This window comes from Haemaphysalis longicornis, unplaced genomic scaffold (genome assembly GCF_048455015.1).
Source record: "Haemaphysalis longicornis isolate Haplotype H1 unplaced genomic scaffold, Haemaphysalis longicornis Haplotype H1 scaffold_3, whole genome shotgun sequence".
Classification (NCBI taxonomy): Eukaryota; Metazoa; Arthropoda; class Arachnida; order Ixodida; family Ixodidae; genus Haemaphysalis; species Haemaphysalis longicornis.
Genome location: NW_027526335.1, coordinates 15,724,743 through 15,743,475, shown reverse-complemented (window position 1 = coordinate 15,743,475; position 18,733 = coordinate 15,724,743). Strand labels below are relative to the sequence as shown.

Genomic DNA, 18,733 nt, shown 5'->3' with positions numbered 1-18,733 from the left:
GAAGTGCAACTGGCTTCGCAATTGTTTTTCCTCCTGCTTTTCTTTATGACGCATCACGGGCTACCTTTCTATTGCCCTTATCTTAACGTCACTTTTTAGCTGTTCCCAGGCAGTGATAAGTGAACCGCTTCCTGTTCCGATTGCCTGCTCTAATTTTTTCTTTACACCAGTTGTGAATGGTTCATCATTTAGTAGTTTGAAATTTAATTTCCAGGTATCCCAGTTAAAGCGAGTTGTTCTTTGCTTCTGACCTATTGTAAACGTCACCATGCTGTGGTCGCTGAAGGACACTGTTTTCACCTTGTAGGCCTCGCACAGAGGCACAAGACCCAGTTATACGTACACTCTGTCGAATCTTGCGTGACTTTCACGTTGACAACGTGTGTACTGTGGTATATTCATATTCGACAGAACACACGCCACGTCCTCCAGGCCACACTCATGCACTAGGCTATTTAAAACCATCGCACTCAAATCCTGTGTCGGTGGTCTTCTTGCTCTATCAGCGCTCGAACAGACGCAGTTGAAATCGCCAAGAAATATTACGTGCCTCTCGCTGTTTTTTAATACACTTTCAAACTTTCGAAAAAAAAAAAAAAGGCGGCGATCCACTTCCTTATTTGGCGCATAGGCACAAATAACCCTCCATGCCACATCCGAGTACAAAAAATCGCATACAATAAAGCGACCGCGTTCGCAAACACCGACACTTTCTTCAACAATTCCCACAGAATTGCGCAGAAAAAGCGCACATCCAGCCGACGCGCCGACCGAATGGGACACGCAAACGTTATATCGTGGCTGAAAGTTTGCACCATCCAGTCCGTTTGCTCCTGACTTTCAATTTTCGTCTCTTGAATGGCAATTACGTCGATATCGTCCTCCAGAAAAAGGCGGTTAAGCTGGTACTGGCCACGTTCGACGAAAATGTCGTGACCTCGTGGCCAAAACGGCGACAATTGTCGCCGTTTTGGCCACGAGGTTTCGCAGTGCGTGCAAACTTACGCCACTGTCGCCGGACCAGTGGGGAGTGACAAGTCTGAGCACCTCATGGATGAAGCTGAAGCGGAAGAAGTCGCCGCTGGAGGAGGGGGAGACGAGCCAGCGTCGACACAGGAGCTCAAAGACCTTACGGCGTGCAAGTCACCCGCCGTACAAGCTGGCAAGGAGGGCAAGGGAAAAATGACCGGCCGAGCCTCAACACAGATGACGTATCACTGCCACCAGTGAACCAAGCTGCCCAGGGAGGAAGCATCCTGGAAAGCAACCAAGCGGACGGCGGGAAGAAGCCTGACGATGACACCATCGGTATGGACACGAGCAAGGACCTCGCTAGCAGCCCCTGCGGAAAGCGTGGACGCGAGAGCAACGCCGAAACGACAGAAGGCGACAATGCAACTTCCGACGAGCCGCCTTGGAAAGCGGCGCCAGGGCGGCGTTCCACACAGAAGCCCAAGCGTAGCGTTCCACCGGACAGGAAGGCTACAGCGTCGACGCCGGCGAAGACGCCGACGTAGCTGCGTGAGTGGTGTGCGCCAGTGGACCAGTGCACCAGCGTCGGTCATCGCTGTGTCTTTGAGACTCCTGGCCAGTAATGCAGTAGTTTATTTCTGCGCTGCTTACAAATTCACGCCCCGTACCCGTGGTGCTGTCTGTAGTGTATGGGGGGGGAGAGGTTGGGGGGAGGGGGGGGGGGCAGGACTACGTAAGGATATTGTCGAGGGCGGAACATGTGCCATAAATTCGTATGGGGCACATGACAGCTTCTGTGTCATTTCACAGTGCACTTGAGCGACTATAGCGGTTCGCTACTCTTCCTGGCACGTATGAAAGCACCATCCTGTCCACACGCTCGTTAACGTGAATGGCAGCGAATCTCCTTTCAGCACTTAAGGTGGCAATAATTAACGTCAGGGGCCTGTCGTCAATCCGATGCGCCGTTCCGACACGGTCGAAGCGTCTCACTGATGGCGTCTGTAGTCCACCTCAAAACCCCCTGCAGAAAAGCCAACCTCCACATGTAAAGCCTCACATATACTCTTTCGCAGGTGAAGTCTGCTTTTGGTTTTCGTATCAACAGAGGAATCATTCACGAGAAAGCTTCGCGTTCAAGCATCGCCGTCGCTAGACGGAGGGGTGCATTATTTTTCTGTACGAAACTTTTCCACGCGCTGAAAATGGTTCCACGCGCCAATGAGGTGTGCTGGATCCAAGCCAGGCTCGCTGTTAAAGAACGGAGCTCCCGCTAGTGCTGTTCCAGGCAGAACAAGAAACAAAAGATCAAGAAAAAGATGCGCACTGACCCAACAGACGGCGCGCCATCTATGTGACCACGTCGGCCAACGAAAGCCTTGGGCCAAAGGGTTTTATCATCATTATTCATCAAATTAAGAGGCACAGCACAAAGAAAGATTAGGCGAAGAAAGTGAGGGGTGGGAGTGGAGAAGGCGTTGCGTGGCAGGGCCACTTTCGACGACATTTGTACAAAGCAAGCAGATACGCGGCCAAGCTTTAAAGCGAAGCTTTGGTTGCCTCACTGATGACGACCGGCGCGCGGCAAAACGCGCTCCAGGGAAGCCAACTTTGCACAACGCCTCAAGAAAAAAACGCCTCCCCTGGTCAGAATCTAACCTGGTTCTCTTGTGTTATAAGTCCGATGTCTATCCGACTGCGCCATTTCGACACGGTCGAAGAAGTTTGATTTTAAGGCGAAGCTTTTTTTGTTGCCTCGCGACCATAAACAGCAAAACGCACTGCAGGAAAGCCAACTTTCTGAGACAATGATGATGATGATCGTGGATTGAAACGCGAAGCTTCCTCTGGTCAAAAGCCAATCTCTTCAGAGTACAAAATCGAATTCGTTGTGCCCAAAACGCTCTGCAGGAAAGCAATATTACGCAACGGGTTCCCACAAAGACGCATCAAGTGTAGGCGCTCAGTCAACACTTCGTCCCTCGCCAATACCCCCGAGTAGGTACAGTCTTTGTCAAAATTTTGTGGGCCCCGGCGATCGAACAGGCCGAGCTCCCGAGGCCCCGAGAGAGTTCCGAGACGCGTTACTCACTTTCAACGAGGTGGTCACACACACTACCAACTTGCGCGAAGAACACTCCCGCTGGCCCACCCTGCTCTCACACGGCCACAGTCAGCAGCCTTTAGAATGCTTCAGTCCGGTTCCTTCCTAACCAGGAGCCGGTTTAGCTTATTTCACCCGGACATTGACCCTCACTGTCCCCTCTGTGACGCAGCTTACTGTAACTTAGATCATATGCTATGGCAGTGCCCGGATTTACAAGAGGACGCCGAACTCATCACAGAGGAAGAATGGTCCATGGCGCTCCACAACGAAGACTACTACACTCAACGCCACGCTGTCCAGAAGGCCTGCGTTAGGGCGGAGCTCCTGCCACCCGCGCAGGTGCGGCCCGCGTCTACTCTGGACGGTCCTCTGGGCCGCTAAGTTCAATGTCTGTCTGTCTGCCCGGCGACCGTGGCAGGAGCAGGCGCGCGGCCGAGCAGGGGCGCTGCGCTTTCCGCAGTCAGTCTTCTCAGCGGGTAATTGTCATGTAATTTGTTTCGGGATACTTTTGACAAGAGAAGAGTTAGAGTCGTTTTCTGTGATCATATTCCCCTCGTAGACGGCCATGCTTCTCTGCAGAACAGGCAATGTGGGGAAGCCAGCTTACAAAGACCAAACTTACACCAATATTTTAAAAGTCGGCTTCACCTCTAAACACACATGCATTGCTGGGAAGACATTTTTTAGGAGCACTTTAAGCTGTCATATCAAAATATGACGGTCTTTGGACCTTTTTTGATGAGAGTTTTTCGGTCGGCCAACCAGTCTGTGGGTTGGCCGACTTTTGACAGGACGCCATCGGTTTTACTACGGTAGTTTTCGCTTCAAAAAAATTCAGTGTTGCTCCCACACACCCGACCTCCCTCCCAATCCCCACCCCTCCCCTTCACAGTGGGCGGCGCAGCTGTCCATCTCTGAACCCGGCTCCCAGCTTAACCTGGTGAGACGGGCCCGGACTGCCAGCCAGAGCCAGGGACTCCTGGACTAAGGAGTCTCCCCACTGGTCTGCCTCCACACATGGAGTCGGATTGGGCCTCAATAAAAGTTTATTATTATAATAAAAAAGCTGACATACGGAAGTATAATATGGAGAGGATCGAATACGCTGTAAAGAACGGAGGTAGCCTGAAAGCAGTGAAGAGACGTCTTGGCGTGGGGAAAAATCAGATGTATGCACTTAAGGATAAGCAAGGCAATGTCATCACAAATAGGGATAAAATAGTCACAGTGGCCGAGGAGTTCTATAGGGATCTGTACAGTAGCCAGGACATACAGGATAATGCCGAACGAGACAGTAGTTCACAGGAGATAGACATCCCACCAGTAACGACCGAAGAAGTAAGGAAGGCTTTGAAAGAAATGAAAGGGGGCAAAGCACCTGGTGAAGATCAGATAACAGCAGACCTCTTGAAGGATGGCGGAGAAATTGTCCTTGAAAAACTGGCAAACCTGTATACGCAATGCCTAATGACCGCAATGGTACCGGAATCTTGGAAGAACGCGAATATCATCCTAATTCATAAGAAAGGCGACATGAAGGACTTGAAAAATTACCGGCCGATCAGCTTACTGTCAGTCGTCTACAAGGCATTTACCAAGGTAATCGCTAACCGAATTTCTGCAACCTTAGATTTCAGTCAACCTAAAGAACAAGCAGGGTTCCGTAAAGGTTATTCAACAATGGACCATATTCACACGATCAATCAGGTGATAGAGAAGTGCGCTGAGTATACTGAACCCCTATATATAGCCTTCATAGATTATGAGAAAGCATTTGACTCGGTCGAAACCCTAGCAGTCATTCAGGCATTACGGAACCAGGGGGTAGATGAGCATTATGTAACAATACTAGAGGATATCTACAATGGGTCTACAGCTACGATCATGCTCCATAGGGAGAGCAGTAAAATACCTATAAGAAAGGGTGTCAGACAAGGAGACACAATCTCTCCAATGCTATTCACAGCATGTTTACAAGAAGTATTCAGAACGTTGGATTGGGAACAGGTGGGTGTAAGGGTTAATGGAGAATACCTCAGTAACCTCAGATTTGCTGATGACGTTGCCTTGCTAAGTAACTAGGGGGACGAATTGCAAAGCATGCTTTCCGCACTGGGCGAACAGAGTAGAACCGTGGGACTGAAAATTAATATGCAGAAAACTAAAGTAATGATCAATAACCTCGGGACAGCACAGCGGTTTGACATAGGTGGCGAGGCAGTGGAAGTGGTAAGCGAATATATCTACTTAGGCCAAGTTGTGACCCCAGATCCAAACCATGAGGCAGAGATAATTAGAAGGATCAGAATGGGGTGGGGTGCATATGGCAGACATTCTCAGATAATGAATAGCAGCCTACCATTGTCGCTGAAGAAGAAAGTGTATGACAGCTGCATCTTACCGGTACTCACCCACGGGGCAGAAACTTGGAGGCTCACTAAGAGGGTTCAACTTAAATTGAGAACAACTCAGCGGGCAATGGAGCGGAAAATGATAGGTGTAACATTAAGGGACAGGAAGAGAGCGGAGTGGGTCAGGGAGCAAACTGGTGTTAAAGACATATTAGTAGAAATTAAGAAGAAGAAATGGACGTGGGCAGGACATGTAATGCGAAGGCAAGATAACCGCTGGTCATTAAGGGTAACAGAGTGGATCCCTAGAGAAGGCAAACGTTGCAGGGGGCGGCAGAAAGTTAGATGGGCAGATGAGATAAAGAAGTTTGCGGGGATAAATTGGTCACAGTTGGCACAGGACCGAGGCAATTGGAGAATAATGGGAGAGGCCTTTGCCCTGCAGTGGGCGTAGATAGGCTGGTGATGATGATGATGAAAAGTTTATTCCTCCTCCTCCTCATTACGCTCCGTGAAGAAGTATGACCAACGATGCTGCGGTGCCCAGCCTAAACGTGAGCTACAACATGGCCTCCGAGATAGATCGCGGAGGCCATGGCTACAATATGCTTTTCCGGGACGCAGTCGAAGGAGTACACAAAACAAAACACGTTTGTTCGCGATTTGCGATTGAGCATACTTCCTAGTTCCTGTTTGCAATTAAGTATACTTCCTAGTTAATTACCTGAATGAAACTTGGACGGACTAGAGTTTTATTTTTGCGGACAAGCAAGTGTTCGTTTCCCTCCCGTAGAAGCCATGTATTGACAGCAGACGGGAATTTCCCAAAATTTACCACTTCACTGTGAAGTACGTATGTAACTCTGAAACGTAAATGGATGTATGGAAACAACTTCACAGATAGCCTGCAGATCGACGCCCTAGAGCACTGCGACGCGGGCCTTTTCGTCTTCCTGGCGGGGTCCAGACTCGGCGTCGGCTTCTGCTACTTCCACGGTTCGGCATTGATTTGATTTGATTGTTGGGTGTAACACGCCCACGACACGCAGGCGATGAGGCGCGCCGTAGTGGAGGGCTCTGGATTAATTTTGACCACTTCAGGATATTTAAAGTGCGCTGAAATCTCGTGCACACGGGCATTTTTGCTTTTCGCCTCCTCAGAAAAGCAGCCGCCGCGGCCCGGAATCGCACCCGTCCTACCTGTGAAGGCGCCTCTCCGTCGTTTTCGCTCGGCTTCTGCCTTTCAAGGGCCTCCAGGGCCTGCTGGACGGCCCATAATTATTGTTTTTGGTCGTAGCTCGCCATCGCTGCTTCTAGCCTCGACGGAAATTAAATCTCGCGGAATGGTAGAGCCGCCTTAGCGGCTAATTGTCATATAATTGATTTTGGGATGGTTTTAATGTAACAGGACTTGAAGCCATTTTCTATACCACACTCCTTAGACGGACGTCCTTCACTGTACAACACACAATGTAGAAAAGCCACCTTACAATTAAAGGCCAATTGCAGTCGTCTTCACCGCTAGACACAAAATCACTACCGAGAAGATCTCTCCAGGGGCAATAAAAGCCGTATTAGATCAAAATATGGAGACCCTGGGACGTTTTTATTAATTTTTATGATGCTTGCTTCCGCTGAAGGTGGGGCGCAGTGTTTTAATATTCCAGGGATTTGAGTGGGCGCCGCAAAATGGCGCTACGCTCGCGTGGTATTCTTCTTGTGTACTAGTTGGAGACGGTCTGCTGGATCTAATCATCCTAGCCAGAGACAGCTTTGCTGTAAAACTGAGTTGGACGTGGGGGGCTTGGCAGCAGTTAGCATTGCGCTGATTGAGGGCCGGCTCTGCCTGACGCAACCTGCTGAACATGTGACTTGGGGGTTTGCCCTACTACGCAGCACCTTGTGCGAGAGTGTCCCGGTTTTGAGTGTGTTTGCGCACGCCATCGCTGTCAAGTGCCAATGTAAAAGTTCACACGCACGCCGCCGGAGTCCTCTGTTCCCTCTGGGATCTCGCACGCGAGGCCGACATTGTGAGCCGGACTTAATTTGATCCCCTCCTTTCCCTCCCTGCAACTCTTGTAGGCCTCCGAGCCAGCTCCTTTCCTAATAAAGTCCCACCCATGCATCACTGTTCGTACTCTTTCACTCCCCCTCCACCTCACTGAATTGTATGCAGGTGAGCTCCCTGCCAAACTCAGTATTATTCCCAGTACACTTGTATTCCTTTTCCTTTCCTTCAAACCACAAACAAAACCAGGTTGTTTTGCCAGCATTCACAATTGCTTACATGCTTTTCTGCTAAGGGGATGTAGGGGAAAAAAGGCTCTAGGAGGAGGTGTGCTTGACGTGCTATTTTTTTGCTTGGGTCACAGAATTCACAATTTCTAAATGTGACCAATGTGCTCCAAACAGGAAACCGAATGATTTATAGCCTCATGCTGCTTCGAAGGGCAAGTCCATGGTCCTATAGAACAGTTTTTACAGTTAGTGGCTCTTGGTCTTAGCACTCAATGTCCTGGAGAAAGTGCGATATTGGTGTTATGTAGGCCACACATTCTAATAAAATAAATTCAACTGACTGTTTCTATAGAACAATTGTCGCAGTAGGGGTTTGTCGTTAGTCCAAGACGACAGAGATTACGTTTGCGCAAGATGAGTTGGACGAGTTTTGGGCTGCACATGGACAAAACAGAAAAACTTTGGATGAGAGCTGTATATTTCTAATGCAGTAAAATAAAGCAAGTCTAAGCATGACTAACATTTTATAACCTTCGAAATTTACAAAAAGATGGACATACTTTCAGCACTGTTTAATGTACAAATTGGTATTTGTGTACATGCACTCTACGTCAATCCAAATTCATTGCTGCCAAAAGGCGCTGACAACATAGGCGGTCCACATGAACAGAAAAGTTAACGCTAATTAACACACCATGTATATCAGAACCAACCTCTGTGCACCAACAAGTGTTTGGGCCAAGCAGAAAGATGCATACCGAGTGCTTGAAGGGAGAAAACATCGTTAAATAGGACTGCTAGGTTTTACCAGGCATTATTATTTGCGTGTTCCAAGTATAGCACTTAGGGCATTTCCTTAAATTATGCCAAATAACAAATAAATTAGCTCATGCTTCAGATTTCTTTATGCACACAAGTCTTGTCAGGCACTGCCACCCAAACTTAACCCTGTTGTACAGCGAGTCCTTATCAGCAGCTGCCCTGGGGCACACTTGAGCTACAACCAAGAAGTCACGAATGAGTGAAGATCACTGCTCGTTCCTGAACAAGCGTTTAGTTTTAGTCGCCCTTCCACCACACACTAGCTACTCAGGAGAGACTACCGTGCACATGCTGTCCCCTCACAAGTCCTTGTGCACACCTCATAAGACAACACACTGGTGCTTTTGCTAGCCTTGAATTCCTGGCACTAAACTATGACAGCTTAGGGATGTTCTCCAAGGCACACGGCAGTCAAAATGCGAGTTCTGCGGAGGACGGCAGCAGCCAGCAGAAAATCAGAAATAAGCAGGCACCAGTCGAAAAAAAAAAAAATGAACGGTCTGGTTTATCTTTAAAAAGACACACACACACATGGGGAAAACAAACAGAGCTTCAACTACACAGTCACCTAACCAGACAGTCAAAAGTAAACGGACCGACCAGCCAGCCAGGAATGTTTCCAACACATTGGGGCTACTGAGGCATTCTTTTTTTGCGACGAGACCAATCCGAAGTGTGGCTGCCCTTTTGCTCTCTCCTCGGCACAGACTAGAGGTGGGAGGAAGCGGACCCCCCTCCCAATGTGCACCAGAGTCCTTGTGCGGCGGCAAGCACGATCGTCTCGCAGACAAGCTGTGCGTCCACACCACTCTTGCCCGCATCACCACGCTTCCTCCACTCGTCGTTACCAGCAGCCCCAGAAACTGTCCTCCTCTAAACTTCCCAGCAAACACGCAAGTCAAGGTGACAATGATAGTGGACTGGCATGGCTGAAGCCTCTTTCGGAGCACGATGGTCCATCACTTGTTGTTGGTGAGGGCGTTCGATAACCTGAAAAACGAACAAGTAACTTTTTAGTCCTGACTGCTTAAAACATCACACTCACAAATTGGCCTTGGCTAACTTGTTAGCACATGAATCTGACTATACTTGGGTACAACTTGAGAACGACAACGGAAGTTGCCAGAGCGTCTCATCACAGCAGCAAACTGTTCCTCCGTGCGGCACAAAGCATGCCTCACTGCGATTATTTTGAACATGACGCAAGTCGTTCCAGTGATTTTTCAGACTTAATGTGCTTATAATGACTGCGGCGAAGACAAACAAACTACGTGAGAAAAAGCAGGTGATGTCACACACATTAAGTGCAATCTGATTGATTGTGGTGGTTTAACGCACCGACACTACACAGGCGATGAGGCACACCATACTGGAGGGCTCCGGATTGATTTTGACCATCTCAAGATCCTTAACGTGTGCCGAAATCTCGAACACACGGGCGTTTTTGCTTTTTGCCTCGACCAGAAAAGCGGCCGCCGCGGCTGGGAATCGATCCCGCATCCTTGAGCCCAGCAGAACAACACCATAGCCACTGAGCCACCACGGCGAGTATTAAGCACAACCGTCTTTCAAAACGCGCGCCCATTCTGACATCTGGGGCCGTTGCTTCGGCGGAGTGATAGACTGCATGAGCTATTGCCGTTCTTAACTTGTACCCGAGTATACTAAAAAGCAGCTTTAAAAAAAGAAATGCACAAGCATGGTAGAGTGTCAATATTTTTACTAAGTTTCTTCATTATTCATGCAACGCTACAAGTTTTAAAGAACCTCGAAAAACCTGAAGGGTTAATTATTATTCCCCTGTCAAACTACGCAGCCGACAAAGATCTTCAGAGCACCTTCCAGCTTTCTGATTACTTTTCCTGGGAAGACAAGCACTCACAGTATTAGCAACTTCAAACTTCCAAGACTTTTTCCGAGACCAGAAAAACCAAGAATAATGAGGAGCACGAAAGAACAGCACATCGGCCTTCTCAAATTCAGAAACCGTAAAAAGACTTCTCGGCTTCAAGCTCTAGCATGGATAAAACTCGTTCATGTGTTTGCAGTGCGGATATGCAATGACTGAGCATAATGCGCAACCAACAGTACTCGCGTCATACAGGTGCGCCAACTTTTCACTGGGAAGCAGTTTACCTCCAACCAGCGACGAAAATTTTAATGTCCGCGTCAGCAAAAAACTCCTAGGCTACTAATGGTTACACAAAGAAACATCCCAGGCTACTACCGGCTACACTCAGGCCACACAAACAAACTGCTGGCATTGCCAGAGATTGAACCTGAGCCCGAATGGATAAGCGGAGCAAGAGCCCGTCGTTTTCTCGACTACGCAACACCCACATGTGGAGACGGGGAGACAGACAGTGGTCTGGATTCAGCGTGTAGGGAGGGGGAGGGCACTTTTTTGGAGGAGACACATAAAACAAGATGAAGGGGAGGCAGTGAGAGAGATGATGCCATAGCCACATGTGCCCCCCACCTCCTCACACTTCCAAAGACGCTCCTCTCCATTTTCTTTCTGCTGACAGTGCTGCATTTGGGACGCTGCCCCATGAATCCCAGGTAACGGCCGGCAGAGCCTCTGGTTTCACTCCTTGTAGAGCCACGTGTGTTAATTAAGTGACGCCGCATGGGTAATCGTTTTGGGTGTCATTTAGAGCTCCGCAGCCCAACCACCTTCACAGCGTGGATTGGAGCCTTTTTTTTTTTACTGTTTTGAACAAGCTCACCATCATTATTACTATGCTGGTTTGAAAACTCAAGTGCTAGCATTCCGAGATGATGTCATAGAGTTCCCTGAGTGTTAACTACTCAACACTGAAAACAAAACAATAAGAAAATAAGACAGGGATACAACACTGCATTCTTTTTTAAACACTATAGTTCTAATAAGAAAGGCGCGATAAACAACTACGCCAACATTCCCAAATTTAGCAGCTGGCTAAACAATGTTCTATGTGCTCTGCGCCCAAGAGTGGAGGTTGCAGTGCGCATCTGAGGCGATAGTTACCATTCCATGGCCTCGTCCAGGCCATTCCCCTTGAGTGCCGATGTCTTAAATATTTGAAAAGTGCGGTTCTTTAGTGCGTCTAGGCCCAGCGCGGAGTGTATCTCCGACACAGACATGGCCTCATCCAAGTCCTGCTTGTTGGCAAGAACCACCAGGATGGCCTTCTTCAACTCCTCCTCCTGTTCAAGGCAAGGGCAAAGAAGAGCACCCCAGAGACATGAAGGTCAGGGTAGAGGTAAGGGGGCACGTACAATGCATAGAACATGCCACCCTAGGTAATAGCAACATCTGTTATTCTGTATTCAAGGCACTAACTCAACAAAGATCCAATAATCCTATGCTTTGATTGATTGATCGTGAGGTTTAACGCGCCGACGCAATGCAGGCGATGAGGCGCGCCGTAGTGGAGGGCTCCGGATTAATTTTGACCACCTGGGGATCTTTATCGTGCGCCGAAATCTCGTACACACGGGCATTTTTGCTTTTCGCCTCCATCAGAAAAGCGGCCGCTGCGGCCGGGAATCGAACCCGCGACCTTGTGCTCAGCAGCGCAACGCCTTAGCCACTGAGCCACCGCGGCGGGTTAATCCTATGCTTTGACTTCCTTCTCTCAACCAGAATGGCACGGGTTCAAATAGAAAGATTGCCAAGCATTTCTTCAAGTGAAGCTTGTGCTGGCTGACTTGTATCGCCGTCGGTGTTGCTGTTGGCATCATGTGCCGTAACTGCCACCTCACCCCCCTACTCCTCACCTGCAGCTGGCAGCTGGAAACCCCCCTGCTCCCACAAGTGGCGTGCCGAACCTCACCATACTCCAAGCCAATTTCTGTTGTACATGTGCGCACACACAGCCCTCTGATCTTGCAGAAATTTAAATGTCACCTTCGAATAAAGAACTTATTTTCATATGAGAAAAGCCACTGCTAGCACCTCCGCAACTTCGCCCCCGAGTAAATGCACGAATGCTATGCTCTGTGGACAGCCAACGCACTTGCCATTTGTACAAGGGCGGCACGCACACACACAGCTGGCTGGTGCCGCATCTTTTCAAAGTGCTACGAGTTGTGCCGTGCCTCCGCCAGATGGCGCCACAGGTCCCGCGAACAAGAGAAGACGCAGTGAAACATCCCCTTCGCGAGGGGCATGATCAAATGCCGAGCATTTCCGGGGGCGCACGACGTTAAGTAGTTTGCGTTACGTTAATGTTGTTGCACTTGTGGCAACTGCTGACGAGAGAGCGCTCGTCAGCAGTAATTTGAATGAGTCAACGATATAAGGCGCGTTCGTAGCGTCCCATTCTGTGTCGGCTTTGTGGCGCAGTGGGTAGAGCACCATGTACATTGCGTTCCGCCCGCAGGGTCGAGGGATCGAAACCGGGCGCCAGATAGTATTTTTTTTTTATATAGTAGGGACAACGGCGGTGCAGACTACGGACGTCAACGCGGGTGACAGCGTGAGTTACTGAAATGCTCTGCATTTAAAAGAAAAGACGCTTTCAGACTTCAAGACCCTACACCATATTAACCAACTATCAGGAAGCTCACTGTGTGTTTCCTATGACACATTATATATTCTTTGAGTGACAGGTGCATCTTTGTGTCCTGCAGTCGTTTCCTTCCCATCTGTGCAAATGCAGCATCTTGGCTGTGCCTTCTTTTTGCCGTACTGCTGATGAAGAAATGGACTAAGTGTTCAGCCCTCCTATCGAGTCTCATTATTATCTCAACTCCCCATTTGTCCAAGATGATAGACCACTTTTCTACTTCAAAAACACCATCTGAGGAATCTATCCCCACTGCCTCCGGCCTACCTTTTTGTCTGTTTATTCAAAATGTACCTAACAAATGCTAGTCCAAATAACAGGCAAGTCAGCTCCAGCTTTCTCCAGGTGGAACAACTGCTTCTGTGTGTGAGAGCTAAGATTAAAAAAGAACATCTGCAACCCTCTAATTCTCATGAAAAATAAAAAATAAAGAACAGCGCAAATGAATCAGGACTTAGGAATAGAAACCCGTAGAATACAAACGGGCGTGTTTCTATTCCTCGGTCCTGTTCCTTTTTTTTCATTAACATGAACCAACTAACCCACACCAGAGCCCTGCTAACTCCAATTCTCACTGCGAGAAGTGATGAGCTGCAACCACTTAAGACCTACTGTTTTCTGTTCCTTAATGACAAGTGGCAAGACAACTGTAGGCATACGGAATGGGCAATAGTGAAGGGAGTCTTCTGGCAACAGTGACTCAGTTGTGCAGAGCAATGGCGGTTGCTCTCGAGGCATCCATCGCATACAGCGTTAGTCTCGGGGGCGCTCGCCTCAGCCATGTGCCGGTAAACACAGAACTAGAAAACTATACCTGAGCATTTAAGCGGTACATACACAAAAGGAAATCTTTGCTCATCTCTTCCCAAGAGTGTTTTGACAAAACGGCGACACAGCCTGAGCCGAGCTTACCTCAAGCATGGAAACCAGTTCCTCTTTCGATATGCCAATGCGATCCCTGTCTGCACTGTCTACAACATAGATGATGGCATCGGTGTTGGAGAAATAACACCGCCAGTACGGCCTGCAAAGCACAGACAAGAGAATAGATATATTAACCACCCTCGCTACTGTGGCTACTTTTACTGAACGAGCTCCAAGTGCACCAGCATGCATTTGCAGTTTCAACTGTCTGAAGTAAGGCACAAAAAAACATCAACCTCGGAAGCATGATCAAAATATATTGGCCTGCTGCGATAACTTGCCTGATGCTCGTCTGGCCACCTAGATCCCACACCTGGAACTTCAGGTTCTTGTACGTGACTTGCTCAACATTAAATCCAATGGCTGGAAGGTGAGAGGGAGCTTGTTAAGTACAACTGATGGCAAGAGCATACACGCTCGGACACATTTTTCAAGTGGCTTCTGGGTGTTAAGTAACCAATCCTGTTACCTCCTAGAGATGTTCACATGGATAGCTTTTGTGCATGACGATATCTCTTGTTGCTCTGAAGCAAAAGTAGCTCCAACCAAAGATAGGCTAAATGGGCAGCAGCATACGTAGTGATTACAGAACAAGATGGATGCACCAGCATTAAGCATGCTTGCTTCCCCCGTGGCAGTGCAAAAGGATGAAGAACAAGAGTGGAATGCACCATTATCATCCTTGAAGGACACTAAGGCTAATAAAGTGCATGCAACACCACCCCTCTCCCACCCAAGGCCATGCTCCTAGTTGTACCCCACAATTTCCGATATGCTTCTGTATTGCAAAATCGGTGGGGAGGAACCAATGCACACACACCTGGCTTTAAACCCCACCACTTGCTGGAGGGCTTCGGGAATTAAAAAAAAAAAAAAAAAGGCTGTGCATACGATTTTGAATCGTGAAAAATCCTCCTTTTTAGTTGATTGCATACAAAACCAAGTAAAAAGCAAACCAAGCCTTTATAACTTGCTAAGTAGAAAGTAAAGCAAGCTTTTATCATAACATAAAACACCTACTAGCCAATACCCACATAATATAGTGCCCAGAAATCATGTTGGGGGTTTCAAATTCCGAAACAGGACTTATTATTCAGGCTACACTCAGAGACTGGGAATGGAATGTTGGCATTCGAGAATTGAATTGGGTGAGAATTAAATGAACAGGTGGAATGCAGGGCCCTGATTTGCTCCGCAACATACTGCTTCTGATGCCATCCCTGTGCAAAGCCCTTGGCCATTATAAAAGAGGCTATTGCAGGACAGTGGGCTTGCCTACTTCTCCAAGCTACAACTAGAGATAGCTGGACATACACAGCATCAACATTCACCCCGATTGTGAATCGGAATTCCGTTGGCCGTTTTCCAGGCTAAGGGCACCATTACAGTGCTGAGGCCTTCTGAGAAAAATTTTGCAACATTTCCTAGCGCAATGTTTCCTCCCTGCTTTAGCGATCCACAGTTAGTCTCCTGCAGTTCTTCAGTTACTGATGAGATGTGACGAGCAAAGTTGGCAGTTTAATGTCTCCTGGACCAACAATGCTAGCATTCAGCTGGCCATAGAGCCTCTCTGCTACTTTTATTACCTATCCATGTTGTGTATACATGTTACCTTTTCCGTCTTAAAGTGTGTACATTCTATCTTTGCCAAGAGCTATCTTCTCCCCAGTTACCTCTCCTCTGTTTTTTAACGATCCCTCAATTTTCACCATGCTGTAGGTGCAAATGTCCTTGATGTTGCTTCTGCGAATCTACTTGATAGTTCAGCCACTTCGATACGCTCTTTTGTTTTTGAATCTTTCATTTCCTTTCATTTTTAAATCTGTTCTTACGTTTTCTGAGATAGTTCCCCAGTTCGGTGTCGGGGTTTTCGCGATCCTACATCTACAACTGAATCTGTGTGTCAGGTTCTCAATCAGTATGTCTACGCTTCCTTCCTTTTCAATTATAACTGCGAATTTGTTCTGAAGTGTCACTCGAAACTCTTGCCCCTGTCTCTTACTGATTGCAGGTTTGGTTTCAACCTCTATCTTCTCTTTTAAATCTAGCCTAATTCTGCACCTCACCAGCCCAGCACCTCCATTACGTTGCACTGACAGTACGAAAAGCCATCCAACCTCATGTTCCCAGTAAGTGATTACAGCCCATTGCCAGCTGAACTACAAGCACTGAAATACACTGAATCAACCAGTTTTGTCTGCAAGGCGCTAGTGCTTGGAGGAGGGCCCAAAGTACAGTCAGATACAGAAACGAGCACACTCACTGGGTATGGTGGTAACAACCTCGCCGACTTGCAACCGGTACAAAATGGTCGTCTTTCCAGCACCATCGAGCCCCAGGATGAGAATCCGCATCTCACGACTGCCCAGCAAGCCTCTGAAGTAGCTCAGAAGCCCACCTGTTGGGGCAATGTGGAAGTGGAAGAGAACAGCTCAGCCAACGTAGAATAAATCTGTCAGAATATGTCAGCAACAACCCCGCTCTAACTCGCAACGTCCTGTCACATACAGTAAGGATTTGCTTTTCGGCGAACGAGCGCACAATACTCGCAGCAAAGCCGAGCATACTCGAAGTTCAAAGCTGTGCCAGAAAAAAGTTGCTTAATTCACTATGAACTGAATATAGACGCACGTAAAATTAACACCAGCGCTTCGTTAGCAAGCACGATGACGGTAGTGACGTGACCTACTGACATATCGTAAGTGCGGCGATCTACCCACAGAGATGCTGGGGAAATGATCGCCCACATGTCACATTTGATGCTGACGCTGAACTACCAGCCGTGAAAGCATATGGAAGCAAAAAAAAAAAATTGCCATGGCACAAAACGGCACAAAAATGACATTCACTGGCGCACAACAAAAGTTGCTGCTACTCATTATTCAGTCATAAGGCCGGCTACCCGACATCATTAAGTTCGGCGTTAGAAAGAGCAGCGATTCCTTCTTTCACGTCTCAGATACAACGACAAGAGCAATATATTCTTTAGAAAAATGTACACAACACAAATGGACCGAGTCCGGTGAAGCACGTCATGGTGAATGACAAGCGGCCAGCGATGCTCCTAAACCACCCCATAGCCGGCGGTGCGGATGGATGAGCGTTCTACGCTATTCTCAAACATCAATGAAGCTTTCCGTAGTATGAAAAGTTGCCAGGAATTTCGTAATTACACATCAAGACAGATAGCCACGAAGTTTAACGTTAATATTCGAAATTAAATCACGAATCTCCGGCCAGAAGAGAACACTTTGAGGACTGGACGTTCTCAGCTGTCTCGACAAGTCAAGGGTTGGTTTCGGTGACCTGTGTAATAAAGTGTGGGCAGTTTGTGGATATCGCTTACCCATTTTCGACGGCAGACCGGTTTTGCGGGCAGCAGCTGTCTAAGTTTTATTTCGATATAAACAAGCAATACTACCGCGTGAAACGTGTCTCCGCCAACTGCGCATGCTCCATGAAAAACCAGGCGTCGCCCGTGCGAGTTTTCACAATACTTTCTAGTCATTGTAGAGGACGCCACAAACTGCTAATTTTCGAAAACGCATGTAAGAAACTTTATGGTTTAAGGCTCAATATTTTTCGCTTTTAGTGCATACCCGAGACCCAAAACTTGTAAAATTTTAAAGCTTGTATTTCTGCAGCAATTTTCTGCGCTGGTGTTTTACGCAAAAAAAAAAAATAATAAAAGTCACGTGATTAGTTTGGCTTTTGACGTAAAATGGGCAGAAGCCACAGCGGGGCCTGTCTAGTACCCCGCGCGGGACACGAGACAAAAACTAAAACCAAAAAACAAACAAACAAACAAAAAAACGCGAAGGCTGGTCATTGGGGTCACTTCGGGGTTCATATTTGTACGAAATTTGATGGTTTCACTGTGTTAAATTTTTCCTCCGATTCTCCGAGAAGGGATCTACAGTCAAACCCGTTTATAGCGAACTGCAATATGCACTTCGATAGTTCGATATATCCAATAGTTCGATATAGCCGAACCCGCCTATAACGAGCTGATTGTTACGAGTTCGCAATCCGCGGGAGCCCTCCCCCCTCCCCAACTCCACCATCCCCGTATGCAGAAACGAACACAGTAAAGTAGCCATTACCACACCCAAAGTAATCCATCTATTGCAAGTAATAAAGCTACTTTCTGCCCCAATTGCCTACTTTGTAAAAAAAGCGGTGATTTTTGTTTTCACTCTTTCGTTTTGGAGGCTTCAACTAGCATAGCATTCTCTACACGAAACATTGTTTGCACCAGTTCGAGTCCGCGTCCTCCAAAACCTAAGAAGCATTGGCGGAGCACATCGACTGCCGAAAGCGCTTCATTATAAGCGTCGGACGGCTCTCACTCGCGACATCATCGCGAACACTGGCGAGCTTTTCCCACAATTCAATTCTGCTGTCTTGGTCCGGATTCGCTGACTGGGCGGGTTCCGTCGTGAGTCCCGCGCGTCGGAAACAGTTACGGAAAGTGTCGGGCGTCACGTCGCTCCGTGCAACGCGCAATGTCTCAGTAGCGGCTCTTGCTCCGTGGTCGCGGCCAATCCACATCTCAATCGCCGCTTCGAGACCACGCATTTCGCCGGCCATTCTAGGCGCACAGAGTTTGATATATCGGATGTGAACTTTGTTATAAGGAATATGTTTCCCATGTATTTCTGTAACTGAAATATTTTTGTTCGATATATAGCATAATTCGCTCTACCCGGGTTCGTTATTGCCGGGTTTGACTGTATATCTATATGCGGCCGCCGTGATAGAAGCAA

The 18,733-nt window shown here is 47.9% G+C and overlaps 1 protein-coding gene across 1 annotated transcript; it reads right to left on the bottom strand.

Moving 5' to 3' along the window:
• Window positions 1-8,225: 8,225 nt before the first annotated feature.
• On the bottom strand, window positions 8,226-17,471 carry Arl1 (ADP ribosylation factor-like 1). The gene is made up of 6 exons (XM_077702419.1): window positions 17,314-17,471; window positions 16,231-16,365; window positions 14,249-14,330; window positions 13,956-14,067; window positions 11,501-11,679; window positions 8,226-9,480 (listed from the first exon to the last, which is right to left on the bottom strand). The coding sequence occupies exons 1-6, from the start codon at window positions 17,315-17,317 to the stop codon at window positions 9,450-9,452; spliced, it is 543 nt and encodes a 180-aa protein (XP_077558545.1). The 5' UTR covers window positions 17,318-17,471; the 3' UTR covers window positions 8,226-9,449.
• Between the last annotated feature and the right edge of the window lie 1,262 nt (window positions 17,472-18,733).